Here is a 17,632-nt window from a genome sequence, read left to right as displayed (position 1 = left end):
AGCTTAGAAAAAAGTAGTATCTATCAGTCGTAACTGAAATAGAGTAGACATTGATCTTTTTTTTTTTTGGAGGGGGGAAGGCAGGGCAATTGGGGATGAGTGACTTGCCCAAGGTTACACGGATAGTAAGTGTTAAGTGTCTGAGGCTGGATTTGAACTTAGGTTCTCCTGACTCCACCTTCACTGCACCACCTAACTGCCCCTCTTTTTTTTTTAATCCTTTTTCCTCCTTTCTTTCTAAATTCCAGCACATGGATTTGAAAACCATAGGCATTGTAGAGCTAAATAGAAGCAAACATGTCAATGGGTTTGGGGAGGTACAAGTCCCAAGAATGCCTGTTTCTTAACTCAGTTCTATGATATTCATCTTGCTCTTGTGTCTTAATTAAATGCCTTCTTCTTTAAAGTCATGTGTTATATGGTGCTTGATCATGAATTTGTCCCTGCTGTCAGTTAGCCAAGTACAAATGAGGCAGGAAAGACTGAAAGAGTACTACAAGATTTGCATCCACTGATAGCATGCAAACTGGTGGAAGGTGCAGACTTTCGATTTGACTTTCTTTAGTAGCTTCTCTCTGAATGTTACAAATTACCTTCTTCTCCTTGTATGGTTTTCACTATGAATTTGAAGATGTGGGTTCTATGGGATTATCTATTATTCTTTCTTGATTGATAATTCACCCTGAACTCATAGTTGACTACATATCTCTGCACTAGGCATATCTCTTTCAAGCAGTATTCAACTTAACACTTAGCAGAAATTTGAAACCCAAGGGACTGTGGAACTGAATATTGTAAACCAAAAGTAAATAAATAAATTTTAAAACGACTTATCAGAATGTAAAACAATGGAAATCAACATCCATGCACCATCTTAAAATTCATTAGCCATCACTCATTTCAAAGTCAAGTACTTAAGGCTATAGTAAGGATGATGTTGTCTTCTAATGATGAATGTAGTTGCCTTCTGGTGGCCATTTCTTTCTTGACATAAAACTTCTTTCCAACCATGTATCAATATGTGATTCACAAGAGGTCTTAAAAAAAACCAACAGTGGTGCATTTGTGGAGTATTTGATGAATCCTTGAAAGCTGCCTGCTCCTGTTCCTCATTACAACAATTTCTACATGATTCTAGGGCTTTCAAAACAGATTCTTCCTTTTTGTCCTTCTGCCTTTGGTTCTTCATGATCATTGAGAAAGGTCAGTGAGTGACTTATTGATAATTACATATTCTAAAGATTTTAATAGCAGTCATGTAATTATAGAAAAAATTTTAGCTCCCAGAAATTCTTTGGATAAGGCCAGGTGCCAAGTGCTTCTGATTTCTCTGGTCATTACTCATTCCTTACTCTGAAGGACCACATGATTCACATCATTTTCATAGTCTCTAAAGAATCAATGCTTGTTAATTGACGCTTTAGACTGCTGGTTTCTCACTGATCCAAAATTTATGTAGCCTTTCCTCATGCCCTTCCAGTGACTTTACATAAATGATCCAGATATATCAACAGCTTCAAACAAACCATGTCACAACTATTTCCATAAGTACCAAAACGTAGTGGATGCCTCTTAAATTCATCAGCTCATATGCTGGCAGGAACCTATTGAATGGATGAAAGTCATCTTTTTTCCCATGAGAACTCATCATATGTTAACTCCCCACCCATACTTACCAGTCTGATATTCTTGTAAGATTTATAGATCTTGTTCCTTTTATCAACACTTTCTGGAGAAGTCTTTTCAAATGTCATAATAGTTGTAGGCCTTCTCTCTTTCATATTGAATAGTATTGAAGAACTGTCATTAGATATCATGGATACTCTCTGTGCCACCAAAATTTCCATCTGCCTTGGACAGGAGCACTGGTACCATGACCTTGGGATGCTTCATGTTTTATTTTTTTAAGAGATCATATAAGACCAAAAGCAAAACTTCATGGGTATTTCATTAGCTTCCTGACCTTTTCTGTATTAATCCTCTGAAACTTCTGCATTACTTTGGTGGCATGTCCTAGAAAGAATACAAAGGATTCACAATCTTTTCTTGGATAGGGAATGTCCTTTTGAATAGAACTGTGATTTCCCATACTATGTCGCTTGTAGTAATATTAGTAGGCTGATATTCTCTTTTCCATAATCAGTTATTGTCACAGGTCCATTAGTTGCTAATGAAGGTATGTATTCCAGGTCACTAGTGAGAATGGTGTTTCCACTGAATCATGAGCCACTGAGGATTGTGTTACCTCAATCTATTGCAGGAATTTCACTTCATCCTAAATCACTCCTTCTCTTGGCAGAAATCTTTTAAATGTTTCATTATTTCTTGGTCAGGAATAGCAAGGGGTGGAAAAGTATCAGAGTTAATAACTAGTTCCTAACAGTCCCATTTGTAATAAAAGGTTTTATCTTTGGGGATATTATAATGTTACACTGTGCAAAATTGTATAAATAACAAAGCTACTGCTTCATCTTCATTTCTTTGTCCCTGAGCCTATACTTTATATTCCCCCAAAGTGCACAGAGAAGCATTATCATCACAGTCAATAGGTTTCACCAAAACCAAAAGTGTTCAATGAATGTCGTCTCATTACTGAGCATCAATTCTCTTTACCATGGTGACTATTAAGCCCAGCAATCAGACAAACAGGACACAGTGTCAGTTTCTCAATATCACTTCAGAAATAAACAACAAAATGTCAGCTGCATTTTGTCATACAACAATATGCCATTACTTGAATAAGCTGGTATGGTCTTCAGGAATTTACACTGGGAAGCTTTATAGTCAAATTTAGTCTTTTTTTTAAAGCAATCAGGGTTAAGTAACTTGCTCAGGGTTATACGGCCAGTTATTTTTTGTGTGGGTGCCAAGTATCTGGGGCCAGAACCGATCCCAGGTCTCCTGATGCTGGGGCTGGCACTCTTACTCACTGTGCTACCTGGTCACCCCTAAATTTAGTCTTAAAAAAAAAAGATTTGGAGGATGAAAGGGAAAAAAGTCATTAAATGTATGCTTGTAATACAAAAGCAGGTAACTTTAGCTTGACTTAATACTCAAAACTTCAACTTGATAAATAGAAAATAACAAACAAGCCAGGAACAGATTGTGAGACCTTCTTAGGTCTCCATATAACTGGAACTCCTCACTACTTCCTACCTTTCTGATGATGTTGATGCTTCTCTCTCTCTCTCTCTCTCTCTCGTACACACATATATCCACATACTCATTATTTATTCAGATCCATAGCAATCAGCCTGCAATCCAGTGAATCAGTATTCTAGCTAAGACCCAATAATACAACTTCAGTGCAAAAGGGAATTTAGTTAAAAGATAATAATTGATTAAATAACAGAATCATGTCAGGGAGCAAAGATTTTCAGTAGACACCAAACAACTACCAACTGGTTCTACTTGGTCACTTTCCTCTCTGACAGAGTACTAAAGTTCTAGATATAGATTTATCTCAGCCCCACAATCAAGGAATAACTTTCCTTCTCTCCATGCTGCCTTCTGCTCAGTGCCATGGATTTCTCAGGAACTAGAGAAGAAGCTCTGTGCATCTCTCCATACATCTTCATTTTTTAAATTTAATTTTTTTTTGCTACAGGTTCTCCTCGTCAGCTCTCATAACTTTACCTTTTACCATCACCCAAGAGACTCTATTCTTTCTTAAAACTGGGCATACTAGAAGTGTACCTAACCAATTAGAAGGTAGGAAGGGTGACATCACAACATTGTGAAGATTATGCACTGTCTTCTAGGAGAAGTAGTTCACAGAGAATTTTCCCCAATGGACCAAATTTTTTTGGCCCAAATGAAATTTGGGATATGTTCACTGTGAAAATTTGGAATGTGCTTGCTTTTGCATGTCTCTGGATTCCAGGCTGATCAGATTGAATTTTTTAAAAATACATTTATGGTAATCGGGAGTATAGTAGCTTTCTAAATTGTCCTGCTGAATTTTGCAATGTTCTAATCTTCATAGAATTATAATTCTACCTGAAAGAACAAAAAAGGAAAACAGAATAGTTTGCACTGAGATTCCCCCCCCTTAGTCTAAATGCCATCTTCACTCTGCAACTTTTGAAGCTAATTTTTCTAATGAATTTGAGAAGATTGTATTGTTGCTAAAGGTAAGCTTTTGTGGGGAAATAGCAAGTTGAGTATCATTGTAGCACATTTCTTCATGATACTCTGCCTTGTACTTTTGGCTTCTAGTTATGTATGATAATGGAAATGCACTAGTCATATTGAATTATATTTTGATAGTGAACATTTAGGGTGATTTTCATGTGAATGTAAATTAGTGATAAAATATTATCTTGTTTATTTAAAGTAACCTTCATATGTTATTAATATTAAATGGTAAAACCAGTTAATACCACTCTTGTCTTATTATAGATTTTAATTTAGAAAATCTCTTCTATGTATCAATGTTATATGAATAAGTCATGGGAGAATTACATTGTTGCACTAGTGGGTACAGAATTATTCTTTTAGACACCAAGACTAATAATTTTTAACAATATCTAAAAACATTGTAGGAAAAACTTGAACCATGCTGGCACCAGGGACAGACAGGCATGAAAGATTAATGTAATCTTGCATATAATGATGCACATTCTTACACAAAAAATCCATCTGCAAGTGTCATGTCAGTCATCAGAAATCTTTGATGGGTGGATACAGCTGGGCTGTCTCTTCTGGCAAAGCTGCCCTGGAAAATGCTAAATGTGGTTATGATGTTTTGTGCCATCTGCAGTATGCCAGTTTATCGTGTCTTCGCTGGCATTTACAATACTACATAGGGCATCAACAACCACAGGGACAGCAATGTAGAGTGACAGATTCATTTCCTCTAGAGGCTACAGAAATGGTGTGCACTTGCACCACCATCATCGCCCTCCTGCTTTCTCCTCCTCCTTGCATTAGAACCTATTGTTACTGGTATTTGGCTTAATTTTCCATTCCCTAGTCTATCAGTTCTGGACACACACATTTTTGTTTAATACGTTAATCTTCTGTGAAAAATTCAGCCAATTTATTAATTTAAGAATCACCTATATAATGTAATATTTTCTGTTAGATGCCAACTAAACATGCCTTATTTTTTAAAAAATACCATTGGTGCTAATTTCCTTAGATATAAAGCACACACTTTTTAATTTAGGGACACTAAAAAGGCTAACAACAAGGTAAATTAGAAAGTTGCTAGGTTTGGGGCAACACCAAATGATTTTTTTGGTTGAATAAATATATAACTGCATTTTTCACAAAACTATAAAAGAAGGAAGTTCTAAAGAGTCTTTTCCCATGATTAAAATATATTCAAGAATAAATTTGGTTTTATTGCTTTACCATATGTTTATATAACATTGTGCCAGACCAAGTTAAATGGTGTTAAATATATTTAATTTTAATTTTTAAAATATTTTCATGTGTTTTTTAAATAGTAACAGAATGTAAAGGACATGCTCTATCACTGCTAATGGAATGTGAACTTCAAGAATTTGATGGGTAGGTTATGTTATTTTACATATAATAAATGATTCTTTTTATTGTAGAACATTTTGGAATTTTGAGTACTTAAACTAAAAATCATGCTTATTTATGTAATAATTATTGAACAATATACTCTTGCCCAAGAAAGAGTCCATGGCATAATGGAATGAGGCTAAGCCTCATGTCAGAGAGACATTGGTTCAGTAAGGCACCTGGGACACATAGTGACTATGTGACCATGGACAATTTCTTAATTAACCTCTCATTTTCCGTTGGCAGTGGTCTAATACTATAAATTATAGTTCAGGTGCCAATTTATATTGGTGAAGTTTCCTAATCAGGATTTTCCTATTACAATGAAATCATAGGACATATTCAAGGGGGAAAATATTCTCACTAACAGAAATCTAGACCTATTGGTGAGGGGGATTTAGCATTTAGAAGTGGGAAGTTGAAGTTTTTCTCATGATGCTGTACACAGTGGTCCTGGAAGCTATAAGCCTGGTTGTTGTGTGTGTCATAAATGTATTCCCCAGTTAAGAAACTTATACTAAGCTCCTACACAGTTCCAGGTACTGTGCTGAGCACTGAGGATGCAGAGAAAGGCTAAAGATGGTCCTGCTCTCAAAGAGCTCAGCCTTTTTAAGATTTAAAATAGGTACTTTGTGTATAGAAAAAAACATTCACACAGCTAAAAACAATATAACATCCCTCTGTGCTCTCATAGCATTTTACTGTGGTTATCATATAATCTGTGAAAGTTCCATGGAAAAGGGAGCTTCTGAGCTGGAACTTGAAGAATAGCTAGGATTTTGACAAGGAGAGATGATGGTGGAGCAGGGGTATGATCTGGATAGGGGAAAGCCATTCTGGGTGAAAAGAACGATATGACAAAGGGATGGGGATTTCCTTGTGCATGTAATTCAATCGCCCCCCCCCTCCGATATAGTGGGAGAAAATGTAATTACATGTTTAGAGTTATTTCCATAGAGGCAACATAGTATTGTGTGGATAGAATGCTATTCAAGAGATTGAGTATTCAAATATTGTTCAAACTCTTGGATTGTGACTACTGACAAGTCATTTAACTTGTTTAGGTCTCTAAGAATGCCTTAGCACTTATCTCTTTGAGTAATAGAATGGAATGATGTATGGAATTGGCATCAGGAAGACCAGAATTCTGATCCTGCCTGAGATGTTTTCTGAGTATGCTATCCTGAGCAAGCCACTTAATTTCTTTAAACATGTTTTCTCCTCTATAAAAAGGGGCTAATAGTAGCATTTACCTCACAGCAAGTATCAAATGAAATAGTGTCTTAAAAAGCTTTTTGAACTTCAAGGGAAAAAAATCAAAGGCCTACAAGCAGAAAAGCATGGGATGGGTCTGTGAAATAGTATATAGCCAGTATAACTGGAGAATGTGGGACATGGTAGGGAATGGTAAGAAATGTCTGGAAAGTTAGGTTGAAACCAAATGATTAAGAACCTTGAATAGCATGCTCAAAAGTTTAGTCTTTTTGTTTTCCTGCCCTGTGGGAACAAGAGGAGGGGAATGGAAGGTTTCTGATTCAGAGGGTGACATGATTATAACAATCCTTGAAGATTAGTAGCTAGTTGTATGTTGGAAGGGCTGGAGTGGAACAATAATATTTTCAAGGAAAGCTAAAGCAAGGGGTATTGGGGATGTTTCATTTATTATACATTTGGAGAAAATAAGTCTTTGCATAAAAGAGACTTGTAATTTTATTTACATTTCTCTTTTTCAATTCCCCTAGGTATATAGAAGTTAAAATAAAATTCTTAAATATAACCCCCTCAAAATAAGTTAGGAGAACTTAAATTGTGATAGTGGAAATGAAAAGAAAGGGATGAATGCAAAAATCCATTCTGGAGGTAGAGTCTGTAAGACTTGGCAACAAATTGGTTGTTGAGGCAAAAAAGAGAAAAAAGTCAAAGATAATTCTCTAAGGGAGTTTGTCAGTGTACTAAGGGTGCTGAGGCCATTAACAGAGAAAAGGAAGACAGGATGATGAGCTAAGTTAGGAGAGAAGATGATATTCTTGGTTTTGGACAGAGTGAATAAAAGTATTTGTTTATTTGCCATAAAAATACTTAAATAATTGTTTCCTCCTAAACTGAACTGATTTGCATTGACTTCTAATTTTATCATCTTGGAGTACCCTGATTTCTTTGGTGCTTATAATCATTCAAAATCTGCAGGATATATATCTTATCTGATAAAAATCCATCAATATAACATTTCCTTTCCTTGCCTTGCCTTTTGTTGGGCTCAAATTCTTATGTCACATTTAAATAGCCAGGTAATTTTGGCTTGTTTGTGTCCTATGTAAGAAGTTGTAATGCTAGGAGTAATTAATGTATTGTAATTTTAAGCTGTTCTATTTTGAATTGGTTTATGTGAGAAAAATAATGGAAAATGATATTTATTGTTCTTCTAAGGAATTAGAAATAGTAATTAGAAAAAAGGAAAAATAAAAATCTTAAGGAGAATCTTAACAGATGAAGTGTGAAATCAAAAGTAAAGGAATTGATTTTAAAAATCCTATTAAAACATGGGGAATATTTATGGGTTATACATTAATTACGTGTTGATATTTGATACTTCAATGAAACAAAAATAAAGTACTTCAAAACATGTCACTTAAGAGAGAATGAGTATTAGAAAAAATGATGGAAAAGAATATTCAAATAAAATAAAATTTTTTTTTTGCCTTTTGGAGGGCAATTGCTGTTAAGTAACTTGCCCAAGGTTACATGGCTAGTTTTTTTTTGTGTTAAGTGTCTAAGGCCAGATCCGAACTCAGGTCCTCTGACTTAGGGGCTGGAGCTTTACTCACTGCGCCACTAGCCTCCCCAATAACAACTATTTTTGAATTACTTTTAAGAGTATGCAGTTGTTAAGTTTCATTTGACCTGAACTTTAGCACATTGTTTTTAATGGATTGTATAGAGAGTTAACATTTATGTAGTGCTAGTTTGTTTCTTAGAGATAAAGAAGTTATATGCTTTTTGACTACAGTCTTCCTATGATTTTTTTGCCATAAATTTTGACTTTTGTTGAGTTGCTAGATGTTTTCATAGATTATTAATGTTGCCTTGTACTTTTTTAGAACCTGTTTCTTTGTGATTGGTAATCAAAACAGGAAGAGAATAGACAGTTTTCTTGCATATTTATTTGTCCTTATTAGTACTGCAGAGGGATCTTAGAAAGGCTTCTACCATATACAAAACTGTGCTAAATGCTAAGGATAGGAAGACAAAAATGAAAGACTCCCTGCTTTCAAGAAGTCTGCATTCTACATACACACATATACATATATATAAAAAACATATACATATGTATACACATATATAACATACACACAAAGTTATTTTAAAGAAATAATTATAGTAATATCTAGTATTTATATAGCACTTTTTTTTAAAAAAGAAGTTGGGGTTACTTGCTCAAGGTTACATGGCCAGTTATTTTGTATGGGTGCTAAGTATCTGAGGCCAGAACCTATCCCGGGTCTCCCAACTCCTGGGCCAGTACTCTTACTCACTGCGCCACCTGGCCGCCCCTATATAGCACTTTAAGTTTTAAAAAGCACTTTACAAGTATTATCTTGTTTGAGCCTCACAACAACCTTATGAAGTATTTATTATTATCCCCATTTTACAAATGAGGAAAGTGAGACAGACTAGATTTAAGTGACTTGCCCAGGTTACACAACTGATGTATGACCATATTTGAACTCTGGTCTTTCTGGCTCTAAATCCATAGCTCTGGGGAAGAGGGGGCAATGTAGCACCAACACGATATTCACAGTGGCTATAGCAGCTATCAATTTGCTGGCATAATTCTGAATTGCAAAATATAACAGACTCTCCACATGGAAGATAGAACCAAAACATTTTCCAAACACCAGAAAGCTGAATCCCAACACCAGAAAGCCAAATCCATCCTAGCAGCAAAGAAATCTATTCACAATAACCATGTGGAGGAAAGGAGGGGAGTAACACCATCCCCAAGCCTTCCCCTACTAAGACCTTCTCACAAACAACACTCATAGCTCACTGCCTATTTCCTCTCTCTCCCTCATCTCTAACTGCTATGACCAACTTCCTCTGGGCTCTGCTCCACACTTCCTGCACCACCCATTCAGCAAGCTGCTCCTACCACATGCTTCATGTGACTCAAACTACTGTGAGTTAGGCTTCCATGTGACTTAAGCAGGTCACATGGGCCTATTAATGGATGGGAAAGATCTTCTGTAGCAGCAAGCACCCCAGCATCCCCAGGGTGGCTGCCAACACAGGTTCTTAGATCTGCTTATCTAAAGGAAAGCAACTCAAAATGGGTTAACAAGCTTACTTTAATCAATCAAACATATATCATTTACCTAGTTCAGGGGGAAATGGTCAGCACCCCGAACTTCAGAGTATACAGAGGTTACAAGCATAAGTTACAAGAACATTTCAGCAGACAGGCCTCCAAACTGCCCAACCAGTTTCCAGAGAGGGAAGCATCAACATCTGGGTTTTTCAAAGCCGGCAGGGCTCAACAGCTGCCCAGAGTCTAATCTGGTCAAATCACACAACACTTTTCAAAGTGAGCCCCAAAACAAAGCCTCACATCAGGGCTTATATAGCCTTCTCCTGGCTAAGAGAATGCAACAACCTTCCTGACCCACTGCCCAATTACAAAGTATCTCCTAAGAAACAAGCTTCCCACCACAGGCTCCAGGTGCACTTAAGCCTAGGGGCAGGGAAGATCTTAAAAATTTACATTCCCATTACATCTTCCCATTAAACAAAAATACCTTGCCATTACAGGGCATCAGGAAAAGCTTTCTGTTGGTAACTGGAAGCACAGTGGTGACTTCTACAAAACTAGAGAGGGTTGGAGGGGGGGATAGGATTTAAGGAAAATATGATTAACAAATCAATCAGTAAGCATTTATTCAGTTCCCATTATTTCTTAGGCGCTGTGCTGTGCTGGTTATGCAAAGACAAAAATGAAAAAGCCCCTGCTCTCAAGGAGATCATGTTATAGCTTTATGTGTGTGTGTTGACCGTAAAAATACCTACAGGAAATCAGGTGAAGATACTCAGCAGGCAGTTAATAATGCAGAATGGGTTACAGGAGTGAGATTAAGACTAGATGTACAGACTTAGTCTTCTGCCTACAAATGATCCTTGAACTTGTGGGTGCTGATGAACTTTCCAAGAAAGAAGGTACAGAAAGAGAAAATCCTAGAACTTGTCTTTGGGGACACCTAAGTTGTAATGAATAGCATCTAACATCTGGTTAGGGTTGTTGGGAAGGAAAGGACTCAAACATAAGAACCAAAGAGAACCACAATGAAGAGGAACAGCAGTGGGAGACCAAAAAAGAAAGGACTTAAGAAGAAAAATTCGAATAAAACCTGAGAATAACATTGCTAAGACAGCGGAAAGGAAATTGGGCACAGCTATCAAGTTTAGCAGGTGACAGGAAGGTGCTGTCTAGGTGAGGAGAGTTCTTCAGGAAAGTTAGTCATAAAAACTAATACATAGTAACAGAAAGTGGGGAAAGTAGTGAGGATTTTACCATGACTGGCATGGATTGAACAGTTTGCTTTTATGCCATGGCCAAGTAATTGTTATCTACTTTTAAATTACAGACTGGTCTTTCTCTTGGAAAGGAAGGTAAAGTGGCTCCTGAGGTCATTATAGAGAATTAAATGTTACTTCTAAACAAAACCAAATCTGTGAAACAAGTTTTAGTGTAAAAATAAAAATGAAGGATTGGGAAAGGTATATAGAATCCTTGCCTTGGAAGTTGAAATGAAGTCACAGCAAGGAAAAAGGGGAAAAAATCACTAAGTACTTCTTGTGAAATACTAGATACAAGGGTCTTCACAGAGGACAAAGTTGTATCCTCTGAGAAAGAAGCAGCAGCTTGTTCTCTATAAAAAATAGTGGTGTGTTTCCATTGGGGTTCTCAGACAATAGGCCATCCAGTAAGAAGAGATGATTAGTTATTGTTGGAAAAGCAAGGTAATAACTATAACCTCAACTCCAAATGTAAAAATTAGGGATCTTTAAGCATTGAAACTCTTTAGGGGAAAGGGGCATAAAGTGGGGAGAAGAAGAAAGAGAAAAGGAGTCTGGCTTACCCGATGACTGATTCATTAGAATTGTTCACATAGAAATTGGGATCTATTGATGGCCTTAGCTGGACCCTGCACAATATTGACATAGCCTGTAATTCATCTCTAGCACAGGTGGCAGAGCTCATAGTAAAAAAAAAGAGCAAAGGTGACATTGTGACGTTAGGTTTATTCATGACTAAAATTTTCTGATTTTACTCAGCTTTCCCTAAAAAGTCTCTAAATTTTAAAATTCTCTAGCTATAGTAAGCAGGTTAATATTTTCTCAGGGCTTTTTGTTTAGTGATTCATATCAATATATGAAGCCAACAGGAAATTAATAATGTGTATATGCTTGTGTACATTTTCTACAAAGTAATGTCAGTTCATTTATATTCTCAGAGGAAAGAGGGCACCAGCACTTATAAAATTACTAAATAATTAACATGTACTTAATACATTACAAGGAGAATCATAGCACCCACCATCTGAATTATGAAACTCATTAAAGCAGTCATAGTTTGACTGGACTGATCATACTCTTTTACCTTAGAGTTTGTGAGAGAGAAGAGGAGGCAAGCTGATCATAGTTGGTATTTTCATAATAGACATGGACAGAACAGATTTCAGAGGCTTCAGAAAAACGATACATAGGGTCCAATGGACTAAAATTCTCTAGTGGTAGTCAGCCCAGGGGAAGTTGAAAGCTCTTAAGAATGAAATTCTGAAGGCACATAGAAGCATTCCAATGAGGGAAGGGGGAAAAAGGTTGTTATGGAGATATCTAGTGAATCATATTGGGGGCACAAGTTTCATGAGCAACTAGGTGGCATTGTGGACAGAGCATTGTACTTAGAAACAGGAAGTCCTCAGTTTGAATCCTGCCTTAGACACTTAACAGCTGTTTGAAAAAGTCATTTAACCCCTCCAAGTTTCAATTTCCTCATATCTAAAATGGAATAATAATAGTGCCCAATCCACAGAGTTATAAAGATCAAATATTATAACATATGTAAAGCACTTTGAGAACCTTAAAGTGCTCTACAAACATTCATTAATGGCCATAGGAAACCATTTGAAAAGTTTGAATTTTTAAAAGACTCAGGCAGTTCAGTATGGTGGAGAGAACAGAGACTCTATATTCAGAGAATCTGGGTTTGTGTCGTTTCCCCTAATATTGCCTAAAGTGAACTTGGGGAAGTTATTTAGCCAACCACCTTGGGTATCAGTTTCTTTACCTGGAAAATGTGGGGATTGGAATAGATGGCCCTGTGAGGCCTATGATTCTAGCTTCAAGTCTATGATTTATAATCCTTTGATCCTAATGTGGAAGCAAAGGCTAGACATGTAGGACAAATACGAAATTATGCCAGTCACATCATAGTGAAAAGGATTCAGAATGACCTGAGGTTAGCAAGGAGAGTTAATGACAACAAAAGAAGGTTTGGTTTGAATCTAAGTTGGTGAAAGGCAAAGACTCAAGGAAAGGGATAGAATTACTATGGGATGGGATGATTAAAACTGGCAAAGGAGAGAAGGCAGAACTCTTTAACCCTTCCTTTGCTTCAGTTTTCTTTACTGAGGAAAATTATCTTTGGTCTTAGAAAGAAAAAAAACAGTAATAGATAATAGAGTTGAAGCCCAAGATAAATCAAGAAATGCTAAGAGAGCTTTTTAGCCACCCTTGATGAGTGTCAAATGAACCAATTCTCAAGGTATTGAAAGAACTGGTCGATATTATTGCCAAGCTACAGTAAGAAATGGCAGAATGGTTATAGAGAAGAAGAGAGTAGTGTAGGACTGGAGAAGGGCAAATGTCTTGATCTTCATAAAAGGAAAACTATAGAGTATTAAGTTTATCTTTGATTCCCTGGAAAAATTTCTAGAATGTCATTCATTAGATGGTAAGGAAATATTTAGAAAGGAAATGGTGATTACAAGTAGTCACTGTGGCTACACCAAAAACAAGTCAAGCCAGACCAACTTCATTTCCTTTTTTGCAAGACTACTGGACTAGTAATGCTGTGAATACTTTGCTTTTTTGCCTAAAATATGGTCATGTCTTTCATTATAATTTAGTAGATCAAATGGCATCATATTGGATAAATATTACTGAAGTTAAATGGATTTGGAACTGTTGAATGAATGAATCCAAAGTGTAGTCATTAATTTAAAATTTCAGTTTGAAAGGCTTCTAGTGGGATGCCTAGAATCTGTGCTGTTCCCTTATTAGATAACACTGTGCAGTTTTGCATTTTTATCAGTGACTTGAATAAAGTAGCATGATACCTGTTATATTTGAAGATGTCACAAAGCTAGGAGGTATAGCTAACATAATGGATGACAGAGTCAGGATTCAAAACAACCTCACCCATCTGTAATATTAGACCGAATTTAACAAGATGAAATTCAGTAGTATAAATCTATAGTCTTAAACCTGAGTTCAAAAAATCATGTTCCTAAACACAGGATGGGAGTGGCATGGTTAGACAGCTGTTTGAAAAAATGGGAGACCTTTTTGGGTCTGCAAGCTCAATATGACTCATTCTCCTCACTAGAGGTCTTCAAGGAACGGCTTGACATTTATCTAATATAAATATGCAGAGGATTCTTATTCATCTGCTGTTTGGAGCACTTGACCTCCAAGGTTCTTTCCAATTCTAAGATTTCTTAATTCTATAATTCTGTAAATATGCTCTCTCTTCTCTCAAAGAGCTTTCCATCTATCAGATGAAATAAAACGTGCAAAAGCAGTAAATAGATGATAGAATATTAAATATATAAAAAGATATAGGTCAGGGGCTATGAGAACTTATAGACAAGGGAAACCATCTCAGCTAGAAGACCCAGGTAAGGCTTCACGGACGAGAGAAAACATTTGAGTTAGGCCTTGAAAGATCCTTATATGGAGTCTATATAGGGTGGAAGTTTATATAGCCTCACTAGATTCTTTGGAGAGACATATATGAAACATTGCAGATTCTTTCAATCAAATCTTGGATTAAAACTCTTGATCAGTCCCATCTGCCATGAGGCACAGAATACTCAGCCCAAATTACTTTAAAACAAAAAAAATTACACACCTTCTCTTAAATGCCACTCATCCAATGATAATGGCTTATTAGAACAGCATGTGAAAGTTCCTCCACGTCAGAGCATAGAAGAAAGGAGATATTTACAATTGAATGAAACTGATTCTCCTCTATAGAGGCACCTGTTTGAGAGTCAGCATTTTGTGACAGGTGACATATAATATATTTTTCATTGTGTTAACTGTTGTTTAGTCACAAAAAGAAAGGTGATCTTAGCCAAATTAACCAGCCTATTTTAAAAGAGAAACATGAGAGTTACTCAGATGGATTGTAGCATTGACTACTGGCCTATTTGCCTGACCAAGATTATGCATAATCACTTACTCCATTCGCCAAATCCTGGACACCCATTGGCATTAAACAATAAGTTTTATACTAGATAAGAGAAAATAAACTATCCCCATAAATTGTGTTTAAGGCAGTACCATATGATAGGAGATGAATAAATGTAGCATTTATTAAACATTTACTATATATACAAAGCTCTGGAGACACAAGTAGAAAAGTAAAACAATTTCTATTCCCAAGGGGCTTACATTGGGATGTTTCTGAATGTATCACTTATATTAAAGCAACTTAGCAGGTGGATTATGTTTCCAAAAACAATGTGACAAACATGTTACTACTAAGGACAATTAGTTTGTAATTGAAACCTTTCCTGACAAGCAAGCATTTCCTGATTCATGGTTCATGCTCCTAGGGGCTTCAGGTTGTGTGTATTACATCCTATATGTGAAGTATTAATGGGAAGTAGTTTAAAAAGAAGACAAAATAATAACACAATGTTCTTTTATGAAGGTAATTTACAAGTTAACATAAGGAAAAACTTAATTTTTACTCCTTTAAAAGGATTTTTTTTAAACTTCAAGTCTTTACTGGGCACTGAAGTGAAACAGTTGTTTAAGGTTCCCTCCCTCCCTCCCTCCCCCGCCATATTCTTTACAATGTTAAGCAGACAGTATGACTTATTATCTCACTCATGTTTACCACGGAACGTTGTGTATTAGCTGTATTACTGTATTACCTACTAAAGCCCGCAGAATTTCCATTTGGTATGTTTTTAAAAACTAAAAGCAGAAGCCCAGCAATTTATTAATGAAAGTCTCAGGTCTCTAAAGGTGGTGAGGAGTAATCATGTTTTCTTTTTCAGAAGAAAACATAAATAGCAATGTTTTTTTTTAAAGCTGTTTTTATTGCCCTTTAAAGAAAGGAAATAGACATTAGGTCCCAGCAGTACATTTCTAGACAAAAATGCTCTGGTTTATGTCTATAGCAGGGGAGGATTTTAATTATCTACCCTGAAAACAGTGAAAAAGTGCCCACTTGTAAACAGCTGCTAGCACTGAAGTTTCATACTAGGGCACAGCATTCAAATATCTGGGTAATTAAAGCAAGCTCTTTTTGAATGTATTCTTCCTTTGCTGGTCATTTATCACTATGATACAATGTTCAGTAGTGAACAAATAAGTGCATTTCCTTCAACTTGTGGAAGGACAGTGAAAATAATGTTAATGACTAGTCATTTATTGGCATAGCTCACGTAGATTCCTCATTAACTTTTTATTCCATAACACTATTCTTAGTAAGGTAAATTAAAAAAAAATTGGAGGGGGTTTGGATCTACTCCTATGGAAAATCTCTCCCTTGAAATAGATTTGCAATTTATAATCTTAAAGAGTTGTGTGGGGGCACTGAAGTCAAATAACTTGCTCTAAGTCATATAGTTGATATATATGAGACAGAATTTGATCTCAGATCTCCCTGACACCATGATATTTCGGGCATCTGGACGTGAAACCACACCCTTATCTCGGCAAGTCTAAATCAATTCTACTACATGAGTTAAAAGGCACATAGTATCATAATGTATTTTTCATGAAATCACACACAGACATGGTTCTGAATCATAAGTCAAAGGTAACATTAGAATTCGAGTTCATTATACTATATATCATCAGTACACTAATACTTAAGCTAAATATTGAGTTGAATAACTCATATCTCCTGTCACCAAAGACCATTCGAGGTAGACTGGAGTGGTCTCAGGAGTTCTGTTTATAGGTTTCTTGAATGCAGGGACTAGTTCATTTTCTTTTGTTTTGTTTTTATATCTTCAGTGCCCAGCATAGTGTATGATACATTGTAGGTGCTCAATAAATGCATGTAGTAGGTGCTTAATAAATGTTTGTTGATTGATGGAGCAAAATTCTTTTATATTTGAGCTTTGTTAGTACCTGAGACACTGGTGCTGCAGCTTCATTCATGTGTTGAGATGACGGTTTCAGGCAACCTCTTTTGAGCTCTGTCAAAACTTCCTGTTCTTGGTGAATCCGTGCTGCCTCACCTTTTCTGATGTTCATTGCCTTAATGATCTATTCTAGCATTTCCTTGGGAACTAAAGCTAAACTCTCTAGCCTCTAGTTTATATATCCTGTTCTTTAACCATTTTTTGCCAATTAGAACATTTCAGCCCAATATCATAGTTCTTCACAATCTTTCGTATTTCAACAGTGGGTCAGCCATCGCATCCACTGGATGCACTTCATATAGTCCAGGAGATGTGAATTCTATACTGTGACAGAACTAGATTACTATGGGAAGTTGGTTACTGTATCCTACTCTAAGTTATTGTCAAGTGAAGATGGGAGGATCTCAGATCACTATGCTTCAAGGGAGTCAATGAACTAAGCCTCATTGCAGACTACAAAATTGCTGGTTAATCCACTAGTAAAAGATTGCTTTCTTAGGATCACTGACCACTCTCTCATTAACGACCAAGGTCCCACAATAAGACCTCATTGCTCAAGATATAGCATATGAATAAAAAATTCCTCTCCCATCCTGAATTAGAGACCAAAGGTTCTGATCCAAGAGAGGACACATAAAACTTAACAAAGGAAG

At 36.3% G+C, this 17,632-nt stretch overlaps 1 protein-coding gene across 3 annotated transcripts in view; it reads left to right on the top strand.

Annotated features, from left to right (window-relative positions):
- The window catches only part of CERKL (ceramide kinase like), a 182,474-nt gene that overhangs the window by 131,117 nt on the left and 33,725 nt on the right, over positions 1–17,632 (top strand). For all 3 annotated transcript variants that reach the window (XM_069068573.1, XM_069068571.1, XM_069068570.1), the window contains one exon: positions 5,454–5,517. In XM_069068573.1, coding sequence (XP_068924674.1) covers positions 5,454–5,517 — 64 coding nt within the window. The remainder of the gene's footprint in view (positions 1–5,453; positions 5,518–17,632) is intronic.

This window comes from Petaurus breviceps, unplaced genomic scaffold, assembly GCF_028583685.1.
Source record: "Petaurus breviceps papuanus isolate PSGF00001 unplaced genomic scaffold, PetGlider_PUasm1.0 90763, whole genome shotgun sequence".
Classification (NCBI taxonomy): domain Eukaryota; kingdom Metazoa; phylum Chordata; class Mammalia; order Diprotodontia; family Petauridae; genus Petaurus; species Petaurus breviceps.
This window is presented reverse-complemented; position numbering and strand designations above follow the sequence as displayed.